At 45.6% G+C, this 15,283-nt stretch overlaps 1 protein-coding gene across 1 annotated transcript in view; it reads right to left on the bottom strand.

The window, feature by feature from the left end:
• The window catches only part of atrnl1a (attractin-like 1a), a 210,591-nt gene that overhangs the window by 88,244 nt on the left and 107,064 nt on the right, over positions 1–15,283 (bottom strand). Inside the window, exons 23-26 of the mRNA XM_030379517.1 lie at positions 12,734–12,828; positions 12,503–12,581; positions 10,605–10,762; positions 733–794 (exon numbers count right to left, since the gene is read on the bottom strand). Coding sequence (XP_030235377.1) covers positions 733–794; positions 10,605–10,762; positions 12,503–12,581; positions 12,734–12,828 — 394 coding nt within the window. The remainder of the gene's footprint in view (positions 1–732; positions 795–10,604; positions 10,763–12,502; positions 12,582–12,733; positions 12,829–15,283) is intronic.

Raw genomic sequence — 15,283 nt, 5'->3', positions numbered from 1 at the left:
TTGGGATGGCGAATGGGCTGGGGACGTTTACACTTTTAAAAACAATTACACGTCCATTCATCTCCGATATGAGTTATTCTTTGTTTGTTCAGGTTGAAGGCCTGTATCTGCTAAGCAACGGTTACTGATTTTCTTTATCCGTTCCGTCTTAAGCCCGGCCCATGCGTGCTGCTCTCTGCATCACACACCTCGTCCCATTTAACCAAAGCAAACACAACACACAGGGGGAGAGCTCCATTCATCATCACACACAGATGCTTGTCCTTACAATCTACTCTGCTGCCTATGTGTGTTTGAGTATGAGTGTGTGTCTGTGTATGAGTGTGTGTAAGGTGGGACCACCCCTCAGAGGTAAGTTAAGATGGGCCATCGCCACAGTGTGGCAATCAGCCCTCGGGCACTGAGCCGCTATGAGTATGAGATGTGTGTGTGTGTGTGTGTGTGTGTGTGTGTGTGTGTGTGTGTGTGTGTGGGGGTGTGTTGGTGATTCTGTGTATGTGTTTACAGGTGTGGGGCCGTGTGTGTGTGTGTGTGTGTGTGTGTGTGTGTGTGTGTGTGTGTGTGTGTGTGTGTGTGTGTGTGTGTGTGTGTGTGTGTGTGTGTGTGTGTGTGTGTATGTGTGTCTTTGTAGGTACAGGGAATTGGTGCCGTATGTGGATGAGGGTGTGTGTATGTACATGTGCACATGTGTGTAGCCTGGATAAGGCTGTGTGAATAACCAATCACACCTACCTGAAGAAGGTCACAAAGAACTGCACCAGATCCATGATGCTGTTGTGCTGGGAGAAGGCAATCTGGGGAAATAAGGGAGAATACACATGAGCAGGGGGCCGAGTTGGGAGGACAGGTGCAGAGCGAGGGAGAAGGGGAAAGGTAAGGGGCAGAGAGAGGGGAGATGATACAATGTAGAATACCATTACTGAGGCTGGACAAACTGATTACACCTAGGTTGGACTCACAGACACACTCAAACGCAGACACAGAGACACTCGCACACAGACACAGAAACACACATACACACTCGCACGCACACACAGACACAGACACACACGTACACAATTGCCCGCAGACACACAGACACAGAAACACTCACATACACACACACACACACACACACACACACACACACACACACACACACACACACACACACACACACACACACACACACACACAAAGTGTATTCCCATACTGGTGTATCCCTTGAGGAATGGTCTGATAAGAGACTCTTCTAAGAGTTTGACTGAGCGCCATGTTAATTGGCATGTGTATAGTAAACACACACGCACACAATCACAGACAAAATAACAACACACATCGCTAACACCATGGAGTGAACAGGGAGCTTGCGTAATCCATGTCTCCCCAAACGTGTGCAATGGAACATCATCTGAAACTGATGCAAGTATTGTGGACTATATCTCTATCTTCTACCTAAGGGCAAATGTTCAGATATCTTACACAAGTACGGTTTTCAGCTGTTCCTACCCCCCTAAACACACACCACCTCCCCCTTCTCTCTCACACAAACGCGCACGCACACAGACACAAACAGACACACACTCACCCAACACATTCACATACACTTGCACTCCGGCGTTCACAGCAGCCAATGCATGGGTTCTCTTTGCATTGTTTTGATTTTCTGGGCATAGATCAATCTTCCAGAAAGAATCTCGTCTCGGGAGTCGATACTAGAGAACTTTGCTCTCTAGTAGGAAAGCCCATATCAAACTTGGGCTATCCTACTAACTCTCTCTATATTACATATTGAGGTTGGATTGATGGTAGTATATAGTTTGACCTTGTGCTGCCTAACCTCCAGTCCAGCCCAAAAGCCCGAACAGTTAGCAAAAATGGTATGTAAATGTTTGTATATCCACATATTTCGTCACCACGCCCACACACACAATACAGAGTTCCCCACATAAAAACACTCTCTCTTCCTCACGCACAGGCCTGTGCACACACTTACGTGACAATTACCAGTAATCACTATGTTTCTGTGTTGGGTCCCTTGTTCTCTCTCTCTTAGATCACTTTTACCACATATGACTGCAGCATGGTGTAATTCATTTCTTTGCTGGGATCAACAGTACCATCTTTCCTGACCTCAAATAGCATTTAGTCAGTCAGTCAGTCATTCTCTCCCTCTCTCTCCTCCTCTCCCTCCCTCCCTCCCTCCCTCCCTGTGTTTGCAATCAGCTGATGCACAAAACCAAACCAAAAGTAACCAAAACCACAACCAGGGTCTGTAAGCAGGGTGCGTAAGGGCAGAGGGTGTGGGGGCGTGATGTGACCAACAACCGTACAGCAAAACACCAAACCCAAAAGCCAGGCTGGGCGGGAAGGTTGAAGGAGTAAACCTCTCGGTCACTGCAGGCCACACCTGCAGAGGAGCACCCCTTCAGCTCTCTCCCAGCCTGGCTTTTGGGTTTGGTGTTTTGCTGTAGGGTTTTTGGACCTATGTTGGGTTCTATGGTCATATCATACAAGATCCCCCCCAGCACAGGGTCAACACATCCATACGCTACACACCATACTGATTATACAGATGTTATATTCTAACATTGTTTCAAATAAATAACTTTATCCTTTCTTCATGTGTGGAATCCAATCTTTGTGTGGATTATGTAGCAACGCGTATCTGCGTGTGTTAGTAGCATGTAACATGCAACATGGACCCCATTGGACACATAGAGAACAAAGCTTCAGTCCTCAGAGCTCCTTAAAAGCCTCTGTAGCCTGCATTGTAGCTCCCTCATGGACAGCGTTATTTACTAAAGCCATAATTGATTTGCCTTTTTCTCTCTTCCTGCCCCTGTAGGCCCTGCATACGTGAGGCAGTATTCCATAAGAGACAGGGTGGGAGGGTGGGAGGGTGGGAGGGTGGGAGGGCGGGGGTCCCCGGTGCCTTGTTCTACTGACAAGAGCTTAAGACGTGGTGGCCGGGACATCCAACACATTAAGGTGTTTCTGGAGCACACCTAATTGTCTCATTAATCTACCAGTCTCTGCTTATGGCCAGGAGGCTCTGCTACACGCCCCTGGGTTCCAGTCTTTTATGACTGTGGTTGTATCGTTAAGAACGGTTCAATTCATATATGCCATTGGAACAGCAAGCCAACATTGGAATCTACGTCAATGATAAGTGAGCAATGCATCATGGGACTTTTGACGCGACAATACAACCATCAAGCCTCATGATCGCAAAGTACATTTCTTTTTGTGTGTGTGTCTGTATGTGTGTGTGTGTGGGGGGGGGGGTGTGCCCGTCTGTGCGTGCTAAAGCAAACAAGATAACTACAATGCTAAAGTCTGCAAAGAGGATGATCTACATAATGTTCGGCATTAGTCACAATGTGTATGGCACACATATGGACCAACATCCTACAGGGTACCTTTAAATAGACCTGATATCTGTGATGACGTGGTGTTGGATTGATTCAATAGAGGGGTTCTCAAGAGTGAAGGGAGAGGGGAAAGCTTAAGTGGTTTACAGGCATTTGGGTAGCAGTTAAGAGGCCCTGAGAGTAAAGACGTTGAGGGAGAAGCTGATTTAATTCCAAAGGGACACAGCATTAAGGATGGGGTGAGGCAGGAGAAAGCCTGCCTAGGCACAAAGGCTTAAAGTCCTGCTATTAGGGCCGGCCCTCCTGACGCCCCACCTCTCACTGATGATATAGGCTGCGTGCGGACACGCATACACATACTCCTCTGGCGCCGCACATGCACACACGTATTCACTCTCCTTCTTGTCCACACACACACACACACACACACACACACACACACACACACAGGATTGAACTAACCACCCAGCACACACACACACACACACACACACACACACACACACACACACACACACACACACACACACACACACACAGATACAGCTGCAGGTCACACATCAGTGAAAGCACAGCTTTAATACAGTGCATACAGTAGTCCCAGTTATTATTAGGTCAGCGGTGAGCCCCAGGCATCATTCTCCCAGTGCACTGGAGGGTTAGGAAGGTTGCCTTTAAAGAACCCAAAAACCTTTTTTGTTTTATATGATCGTCAGCATAATAATCATGGTCATTTTTATCACTGTTACTGAAATAAATCCCCAATTAAGAACAAAAAATGGGGGGGGGGATTGTATTTTGCCATACCCCCCAGAACACTATAGGATTGTTCAACTCTGCTGCGGAGGCAGGTGGCGTCCTATTCGTGCCTTTTCTAAGGCACTCAGTCGTCAGCATGGTGTTTGTGGACATGTGGAGCTCTGTCTGGGCAGCTGACTGCGGCATCTGGGGGAAAGTGGAGCTATTCAGACACTGTTCTATTATAACACCCAGGGGTTGAATGGTGAAGTATTTCACATAAGATATCACTCATTATAACACTCATACACAACAACGGCATTTTTAAAAAGTGTAACAAAGTTGGCTTGGGTTGTAACCCTGAGGATAACATTACCCCCTCTTTCCTAAAACTGAAAAATAGGAAGAACAAGAAAAAAAAAATCGAACTATGCATTAAAGTTTTCTATCTTAGTAGCAATGGCGGAAGAGTAGAAGGTACAGTAGAAGGAGAGTCCAAGAGAGAGAGAGAGAGAGAGAGAGAGAGAGAGAGAGAGAGAGAGAGAGAGAGAGAGAGAGAGAGAGAGAGAGAGAGAGAGAGAGAGAGAGAGAGAGACATAGAGAGATAGAGAGAGAGAGAATAAAAATAACTGAAGAATAAAAGAAGAGATGACAGGGACTCTGCGGACTCTGCGCTCCACGGTCTAGTCATTACCCGGGGCTCACTGTACAGCTCTGGGACAACTTTATCGGGAGCAACAGATTCAGGCTGTCCTGAATTCCCCAATGCGGAGCTAGGTCTGCTTGTTAAAAGCTAAAGTGAGAGACGGAGTTTGGCTAATCGATACAGGATAGAAAGACAAAAGAGGAAACTTAAAAAAAAGAATAGAAAAGCCAAGTCAGAGCCAGGGAGAAACAGTGAAAGTGAGGGAAGGGCCAGTGCTTGAGAAACAGCAGAGATAGCGAGAAAAAAGCTCTTTATTCTGGAAATAAGAAACCATAGCGTTCACAGGGAATGTACACTAACTATTTTCTTGATGGCCATGTTTCCTCCCACCTTTCAACACCTGCTTTTGACAAACAACCCATTACCGGTATATTGTATTGTTCTTATTCTTGTCCAACGTCTGTATGCATGTAAATTGGCTTTCTCAATGAAGTTAATGACAAAATTAATTACATTTTGCATTTAAACCTTAATACCTCAAGTGTGATTCATAAACAGGTGTGTGTTTTGGTAAGTGGTGTGTGTATGTGTGTGTGGTCTGTGTGTGTGTGTGTGTGTGTGTGTGTGTGTGTGTGTGTGTGTGTGTGTGTGTGTGTGTGTGTGTGTGTGTGTGTGTGTGTGTGTGTGTGTGTGTGTGTGTGTGTGTGTGTGTGTGTGTGTGTGGCCAAGGATTACTTCAACCTGTGTTGACAATGAAATGTGACTAAGTTCACCATGGAAAAAAAGCATGGTTTTTCCGAACTCGCTCATTTTCCCCTCATTTGCATGAGGAGACCGAATGACCAAAGTAAGCCGCTTTCCAAGAGCATCTAACACCCACACACCATGCAAATCAGTTTGTGGGTTCCAAGTGTGACCACATGTTAAGGAAGTGCCAGCAGATTCACATGGTTAACATGTTTCTTCGGGTTTATCATTTCTCACAATCTAGTCCATTACATGAAGTGATCTTTTCTGACTCAGAAACGGCGTGTGTATATAAATATATACATATATAAACATATATATATACATACATATGTGTATTTGATCTATTAAATGGATTTTGGGGGAATATACAAACCGACATCATGACCTCATTGTGCTGAGAGCATATCAGCATTCAGTAGTAATATAATTAAAAACATTGATATTTTCCACCTGTGCTAGAAACCTGACTTATCTTCTCCTACATTGTATTGTTGCTCCGTCCAAGTTTTATTGATTAAAATGGAGCAATGGCCCAAACATCAACTTGCCGGTAACTACAACCAAATGCTGAGTTAATTTAGCCTAATGTTAGCCAAACATGTGCGTGTCTGTCTGTCTGTCTGTCTGTCCGTCTATCCTTCTGTCTGTCTTTCCGTCTGTCCGTCTGTACATCTGTGTGTGTGCGTGTGTCTGTGTGTCTGTGTGTCTGTGTCTTTGTGTCTGTGTGTCTGTGTGTCTGTGTGTGTGTGTGTGTGTGTGTGTGTGTGTGTGTGTGTGTGTGTGTGTGTGTGTGTGTGTGTGTGTGTGTTTGTATGTGTGTGTGTGTGTGGGTGTGTCTGTGTATGTCTTTGTCGGTGTGTCTGTGTGTGTGTGTGTCTGTGTGTGTGTGTGTGTGTGTGTGTGTGTGTGTGTGTGTGTGTGTGTGTGTGTGTGTGTGTGTGTGTGTGTGTGTGTGTGTCTGTCTGTGTGTGTATGTGTGTGTGTGTGTGTGTGTGTGTGTGTGTCTGTGTGTCTGTGTGTGTCTGTGTGTGTCTGTGTGTGTGTACTTCACACCACGTGTGACAAGTCAGACATCTGATGATTTTGTGAGGCAGGCGCCCAGTTGGATATAAGTGAGTGACCAATCAGGAGGAAATTGAATCAGCCCACCAATCAGGCTTCCCGTGGAACAAAATGGCGGGACACCTGCGTGAATAGCCTTTTAATCAGCCTTTAATAATGTGTCTGTCTGGCCCACCAGCCTGGTGCACGGAGAGGACAGAGAGAGCAGAGGAGGCACATGGAGACTAATGGACAAGGGGACGTCATGGTGTGGTCACGGAAGACACATCCGACCGGGCTGACTGCAGTAGATTTAAGTCTAGTACAAACTCGGAAGATATACTGGCAAAAATAAGCTGCTTCCCACATTTCACTGCTTTTGGGGGCCGCACCACTGTTTTTTAGGATTGTTATTGTTAACAAGAACACATTTAAGATCTAGAAGCAATTCATAAAAAAAATTAATAATAATAATTTGTAAAACAAAACATTTTTTAACATACCAACATGAATACTCATTGGGCTGATAATGATTTATTTCGTTAGATAAATCGTAAAGATTTATGCAACCTAAACCTGCATTGATGGAGGCCTCCACATCGCAAAAAACGTTATTATTGGGTGGTCGTGTCCTTGTTTGAGACAGTCTCTGAATGAAAGGCGCTTCTATAAATACAAATTCATTAGCCCTCCGAAGTCAACCCGGCATGAAATCTTAAGGTCAAAATGTATTCTCTCTAATCCATTAACCAGAGCAGCAAATCCAGCAAGGTTCCGGTTAAACTTCCGTCGTCAAGGTAATTAAAGCGGCGGGAGGTCGAAAGGTGCAAGGTCAGTGTGACAGAACTAATCAAATCTGTTCCGCCGCGATGCACAACTCCACAGCCCCTTGCTGCCCCTGACCGGCCCCCAGCACCCTCATGAGGTCATTCTGCCAGGAGCCACGCACCCAGCTCCGCTACACTGAAACTGTATCTGTGTGGATCTGTGTGTTTTTGTATTTGTTTTGTGTGTGTGTGTGTGTGTGTGTGTGTGTGTGTGTGTGTGTGTGTGTGTGTGTGTGTGTGTGTGTGTGTGTGTGTGTGTGTGTGTGTGTGTGTCTGTGTCTGTGTGCATGTGTGTGTGTGTGTCTGTGTGCATGTATGTGTGTGTGTGTGTTTGTAAGTCTGTTTGTAAAATTGTGTGTGTTCTTTTGTGTGTGCTTTTTGTGTGTGTGTGCGTGTTTGTATGCATGTGTGTATGTATGTGTACGTGTGTCTATCTATTTATATACTGCATGTATGTTTGTGTGTGTGTGTCTGTTTCTGGGTGTGTGTGTGTTTCTGGGTGTGTGCATGTGTGCGTGTGTGTGTGTGTGTGCGTGTGCGTGTGCGTGTGTGTGTGTGTGTGTGTGTGTGGATGGGTTGTTGTAGGTGTGTGTATGGGTGTGTGCGGTGTGTGTATGTAAATGTGTGTGTGCGTGCGTGTGACAAATGGAGAAAGGCAGAGGTGCTTGACAAAGTAACATTCACAAAGCATGTGACCAGTACTCAACACCAGATCTGAGGAGGCTTCATATCCGGCAATCATGTCGTGTTCAACACCACAAAGCCAGGTGTATTTGCAACACACAAGTCAACACTAAATCACAGAATCACACTGTGGTTGTGTATGAACTGCATGTTTACGTTTGCATGCTGTCTCGTTTTCGTCTACGGGCTCTAACCAGATATTAGATGCAATCTATCAGACGTGACCATTAGCGATCCTCCAGCCAATCCCTGAGGGCCGTCCGAGCGCCCGGCATCAGGAGCCACCAAGGTCACGGCACGCTCTCCTCCCCCCACTCAGGTTACTGATCTGAGGCTCCAACACTGAGGCCGGATGCGCCTTCGCACGGTAATTATCCTATCACCTTCCAACCTGCAGCTATATGGAGCACTGGAAACGCAGCATTAATGGGAAATGCATATGTGGGAGGGGGGAGAGATCAATGAACAAATGAGGCTTTAATGAGGCCTGGGCCACTGAACAACACGGCCGGTCGTTTGGATCAGGCACCGCACTGATAACGTTTGATGGATGCTCTGGCGTCTGACCAGGGCAAGTAATGTTTTTTATTGGATGACGACCATCTGATAGAGTGTGAGATGTCCATGTCTCAGTGGAAGAGATGATGGACCCTGCAATGCTAACCACATTACATATGCCTCAGTGTGCTAGTATGCCTTTGCTTTAATACCTGTTTGTTATTAGTATTTATCTTTGTATCCAGAGATATCCAGCGTCCAACCTTTCATTCTCCCATCCCATCCATCCATTTATCCATCCATCCATCGTCCATCAATCCATCCATTCATCCATCTAACTATCCTTCAACGGCTGTATCAATCCACTCAAGCCTTGATCCATCATTCCAATCCCTACTTCATACTTAATTCCCTCATGCTGCCTGTATTCCTTATGTTATCAATCTGAGGCCCTTGATCTGTTTTCTCCTTATCAGGCCTTTGTTCCCTGACTAGACCTGTGTTCTCCTCACTAGGCCTATGTTCTCTTAACTAAACCTGGGATTTTCCCTTAGTATTCCTGTTTTTCTGAAACGCCGTCTCAACATCAGTCGCAATAACCTCAGTGTTTTCCCCCTCCTCTGCTGATTTCTCACGCTTTCACTGCTGCGGTCCATCAACTCAGCGCCCGCCCCCACCCCCTGTTGTGCAACCGTCATCTAAGAGTATTGCCACCGAACGTCTACTTCAATTTAATGGATCATAAGCGTTGCGCGGGCATATTCGGGAGCGTGCGTGGCTCCTGCCTCGGCGGATTTAACGCATGCTGCATAATTGATGGGGAGACACTGGCGAGCTCACAGATGCTTAAATGCGACAGTAGATTTGCCAAAAACATCTTCTGAGTGGTTTATGTTTAGTGACCTATCAGGACCCAACATTCAGCGCAAAAGAAACTTCACGACAGCTGACGGCAGAGACAACCATGTAGAACCCCAGTGTCTGCCATTCAGTATCAAAATATACAAGCATTGCATACCAGTGTCTAAGTACTGCTCTTACTCATAGTTATACTACTACTACTAAAAGCAGCACCGTCATGAGCGACTCGCTGACCCCCTTACTAGATCTCCTATTAAAGGGGGGATATCATGCTTTCTTCAACTCTTCCCTTTGCTTCACTGTTATATGACGTAGGTATACATGTTCTACGTCAGCTAAGCTAGAAAAGTCTGAGCCAGGGGGAGTTTTCGCGGCCACCGAGAACGCCCCTCAATGAGAACGTCCCTCTCGTTTGGGATCAAACTTTATTTCCGTAAAAGTACGACATCTGAAGTGCAGTGGGCGGTGTTGAATTGCAGAAGTCGCGCCTCCCAACTAACCCGCAATGTTCACAACTTCTCTTGAGTGTGAATTTGCGACACACGCGCAAGGCATTCGACCAATCGCAATAGAGTGGGCGTGCTATCCAATCACAGCAGAGCGCAGACTACTCGGGATGAGGGCCTTAATGCGTCGTGATACAAAACAGAACGTTTTTGAAATATGCTAATTGGTTTTGCACAAATTAACAGTGTGAGAACGACAAGTATTTTTAACACAGAGGCAGGTAACCCCATTCTAGTAGTACCCCAAATGCATTTTTGGCAATAACATTTTTTTACTATTTTGCCATTTGCTGCACATCCATTGCACTGACCGACTTGCCCTTCTCAGACAGAGGGACTATTGTTGAAACATTATTGATTCCTGAGTATGTGGTGTCCGGTGTCACACCAATAGATCACGGCACAGAGGAAATGTAGAACTGATCTCCAAAAGACACACAATCCAGAACAACATGTCGCAGTCACAAGCTCTTCCTCCTCCGCTATCCCTTGTGTCTTTCGTCTAGAGACTCATCAGAAGCTTCAAACGACTTGGCACTTGACTCATCCCAAACCACAAGCAGCCATTAGCCCCCGACCACAGACCGACGCATACGCACGGGCACTTAGTGGGTCGGCCCCGGACAAGGCCTCAGAGGCTCTTCAGCAGAGGTTAAACACCCGGGTTAAACATGAGGTGCGCCACCCCGTCCCGACTCACCTGGATCTTGATAGGCCAGCTGAAGTTGGAGACATAGACGTAGAAGGTGATGTTGTGGTGGTGTCTGAAGTTGAACTTCTCACAGGAGAAGCTGTCGCGGTGCTCCTTGATGTTGCTCCGGGCCACGATGGGCATCTCCTCACCGGAAATGGTCCCGGCTGGACCAGGAAGGGGTCAATGGGAGGTCAGGTCAGACAATGCAATAGATCCAAGTAGGCAGGCGCATGCATATTGTCTGCACACAGAGTGCAGACAATAATGCAAGCATGCACGCACGCACACACACAAACAAAACACACACACATAAACACCCATTGCACTACAACTAAACACTGCATAATGTCCATCGCATTACAGTGGCAGAACATGCATACACACACACACACACACACACACACACACACACACACACACACACACACACAGTCACGCACGCACACACATACACAAACACACACAAATCCTTTGCTATCAATAGAAAGCTGAACTTTAGAGGTATGGCTTTTATAACAGCGCGGAAATGCTATTATCTTAATTAAAATCACAATTGTGCCTCTTGCAATGCCTCAAGAATATATTTTCCTCGATGAATTCAAAAGTTTCTATTTCTAGTTCTAGTTTAAAGTGGAAAAAAGAGAAATCAGGAGTACCAAAACAAAACGATCGTTATCATTTACCTTGGGGTCCTGAAAAGGCACGTTTCTTACTACAAAAGATGGCATCGCTATAAACTGTGGTTAAACTCTTGGATGGACTTCTAGTACTTATCACATACCAAAAATGGAATACATTCAACAGGGCCAATATTAATAATTAGGGAAGATCATTTTCATATGAGATCATATAAGGAGATTTGAATTGCAGTAAATACTAATATTGGTTGGACCACAAGGGTGAATATTGAACCTGATCTTAATCAACATGTTTTTCAATAAAATGGCTGCAAATTATATTTTATAGAATGAACTACGGCTGTCAACTGATAAAAATGTTTTATCCAATTAATTACATGATATGCTGATTAATTAATCATATTATTAGTCTAAATCGCCAACTTCAATATTTGCTTTGAAAAGGTTCAAAGCTTTTTTCCAATACATTGCCCTACTGTGGCAGACAGGTTAAATATTGAACAAACAAAAGGTGGCTTTAGAAGTTAATTAAGTATTTCTAGTCGTTACGTTTTCTTTCTCCAAGCCTATCCTTGTGACAACCATCCGAGGCGGACTACAATTTTAAGGGGGGGATGCCTGATACTATTCCTGGGGCTTGGCTGACGCGTGCCTCTCATGTGGCCTCTTTGCTGTGTATGAACTGTGTTTGAACACACGCCACACAGCTCTGATCTCTTCCTGAAGCCTAAGCATAGGAGAACTACGGGGAAAAACCTACATTGGTTCTTTTTAAATACTCAAGTAGACTGCTGACACATTTTACTGCAAAATCGCATGGCATTCGCTTTGTCTGTTTCCTCCAAAGCTTTTATCTAAGTTTTTTTTGCTCCACACATCCACCACTGATAATAAACCAAACCCTAACCCACAGAAACAGAGAAACAGAGGTGTGTTCTGAGTTGGTTTGGTAGCTCATTGCCAAATGATCATTGAGTCATTCATTGGGACGAATGTTTGAGTACTTTTATATCATCCGATATGGCCTTGGGAAAGTAGTTAAAAAGAGTGATGTGTTTCTCAATTTGATCGCCCTGCTTGCATAATGTACAGTGGCCTTCATACATTTCATGTATTTTTTTTTCTTTCTTTTTCATATAATTAATAACACTCAATTAATTATTAATTAATTATTAACCTATTAATTATACAGCCGTGCAACCGATGTATCCTAGCAGACCCAAGAGAAAGAGGTCCCAGCGAAGAGAAAGCCGTCATGCGACCTACCTGTGGAGCTCAAGGACCAGGTAATGTTCAGGTTGAAGTTGTTGGAGGCGTTGATGGACATGTCCAGGTTCTTGTTGGCCTTGACAAAAAAAAATGATCCATCTTCCTTCATTTGCAGAACTTGTGTTCCAAGGGATTGTGTTGATTTTGTTCAGCCAGAAACGCAGCGTGTGTGTGTGTGTGTGTGCGTGCTCGTGGTTGCCTGCGCATGTGTGTGTGCACCTGGGTTACCTGTTCAGGGGTAGCCATGAAGTTAATGGCGGTGTAGTGGTGGTCGTCGTCCTGAAGCAAGCTGAAGGTAAACTGGTAGTCGATCAGCAGGTTGTCTAGGCAACACAGAAGGAAGACAAGAGAGACAACAGTAAAGAGTTAGAGAGACAGACATACTGAGCACTTTTTTGTACCTTTTCTCGAATATTTCTTTACTCGAAAACGGACGTCACTGTCAGACGCCAGACAGATTCATGAGTACAACAATGTGCAGTGTTGACCTCCAGTCGATATCCAATTATAAGTATGTAGCTACAGTGGTCAAGATTTTGTCTAACATCTCAGTCAATGTCTCAAAAACACAACTAGACGCACTCGTGTGAGCGTGTGTGTGCGTCATCCATACACAAGCACAATGGCCAATCAATATAACATGAGTGGTTGTCCAAATACTAAAGTTCCAACTGAGATTTAATAATATTTTGTGAGAGTGGCTGCCATCGAGGAAGTGGGAATGGTTTTCTGACAGCGAGACAATGGGCAGCATACACAGGGAGTCACAATTACTCAACATCTCCACAGACTGCAGGAGTCACATGGGGTCACCTTGTCTTCCGCTGTGTCGAACAGGAAGAATTAGTGTGTGTGTGCTTGTGTGCTTTAGTGCGTGCGTGCGTGCGTGCGTGCGTGCGTGCGTGCGTGCGTGCGTGCGTGCGTGCGTGTGTGTGTGTGTGTGTGTACCGGTATGTATAGTGTATGTGCATGTGTGGCATGTGTGTTTGTGTGTCTTTGTATAGTGTATGTGTGGTGTGTGTGCGTATGTTTGTGTGTGTATAGTGTGTAGGCATGTGTGTGAAATCTAGTGAAGGAAAGCAAAATGAGGGGCGCATGCAAGCAAAAGGGAGGGTTTGCTGAGGGGAGTTTGTGTCTGGGGGTGCGCGACAGAGTGACAGAGGAAGTTGGTGGAATGGAAAGGAGTAAATATGAAGACGAGGACACCACTTGAATAGGGAAGAGAAGGAAGGGGGAACTGGGAAAAGTCTATGCATGATAAGTATGTGTGTGTGTGCGTGCGTGTGAGTGTGTGTGTGTGGGGGGGGGGAGAGGGAGGGGGGTGGTATGTGTGTGTGCACGTGTTTTTTTTATCATATCACTTTCAAAGGAAGGGCTTCTCCTATTCCTTTAATCAGCAGCAGATTTGTTTCATATAGAACACCTCTTATTATGCTAATAAAAACCATTCATCCCTTAATTCCAGGAAATGGCTTTGACTATTTTCAGCTCTATTCTTCAAGGGATTGATACCTTTTGTGCTCAGCTGATATGATTTATATCCGTTGAGATGCGTCAGGCATCGCTGCTTGTCAAATGGGATTTTCTGTATACTTGAAGGCATACATATAACAAGAGAAAAGTTTACTATTCATTATGGGGATTAGGGCTCGGATCGAGTAATGCTCTACCTGTGACCTTTGGCCTTTGGGCCCCTGGGTCTTAGCCTGGTCCTGGTTTCATCAAGGATCCGATTTAAAATAACCAACTCCTAGCAGCAGCTGTGCGGGTGACCTTGGGTAACCTGTGCATTGGGGCATCGGGGTCCTGACCCGGGGTAGTGTCCTCTGTGATAAGTGAATCTGCACCATGGCTTCTAAAGGACAACGTCCCCTTCACCTTTCGAAGGGCTAAACGTCAGGAGGCATTTATCTAACACTTCAAAATAAGGGACAATCCAAGCCCTTTGAAATTGTCATTTTCAAAAATCCAAATCAAATGGGTCTTGACCGGCCATGACGCCATCGGAGCTGGCTGGTTATTGGATGCAAATGTCAGCATTAATGTGATTCAGAGTTAAAAGTCTGGAGTTAAAAGCCAAGATCAGCGTGTGTTTAAGAAGCCAAGGCCATTATCGTCCCGCTGATGAAATGAAAACAGCTGAGCCATTGGTTCGCCGTGCACTCGCTCACAGAGAGACAGAGCTGTTCTCCCACTGCGCTCCTCCACATCCCCTCCTTCTCAACCGGGCCTCTGGCCTCGGGCTTCACCAAGACGAAAGCTAATTGTGTTTGACAAACACTTTGTGTTTTGTTCCTCCTTCACGGAAACTAAGCCGCAATAAAAGATAGCATCGGATCAAAGAAGGGATTTCACTTTACATATCGCCACAATCTCTCTCCATTTCTCCAACCATATCCCACAGTTCTTCACACCCTCCATCCCAATGTCTTCCTCCCTTTCCCCCCTAGTCCTTCTCTCCCTTTCTCCAACCATCCATCCATCGCCCATCCCTTCCCTCCCTCTCCATCATGTCTTTCGCATTTTCCCCCTCAATCCTTCCCCCCCACTTCCCCCCCACTCCTTCCCTCCCCCTCTATCTCCAACTCCTTCCCTCCCCCTTTGCCCCCACTCCCCCCCTCCCCCCCTCCTCCCTCCCACACCCCTTCCCTCCCCCCCATCCCTCCCCTTCTTCCCTCCCAGGCAGGAAGACGCTGCAGTCGAGTTGTTTATCCCATAAGGGTCTGCAGTTCATCTTCAGAGTGTTTTGGTTTGGAAACTCTGTGAAGGGAAAAACAT

The sequence above is a fragment of the Gadus morhua genome, chromosome 15 (assembly GCF_902167405.1).
Source record: "Gadus morhua chromosome 15, gadMor3.0, whole genome shotgun sequence".
Classification (NCBI taxonomy): Eukaryota; Metazoa; Chordata; class Actinopteri; order Gadiformes; family Gadidae; genus Gadus; species Gadus morhua.
Note: the sequence above shows the minus strand (reverse complement) of the source record. Positions and strands in the feature narration are given on the sequence as shown.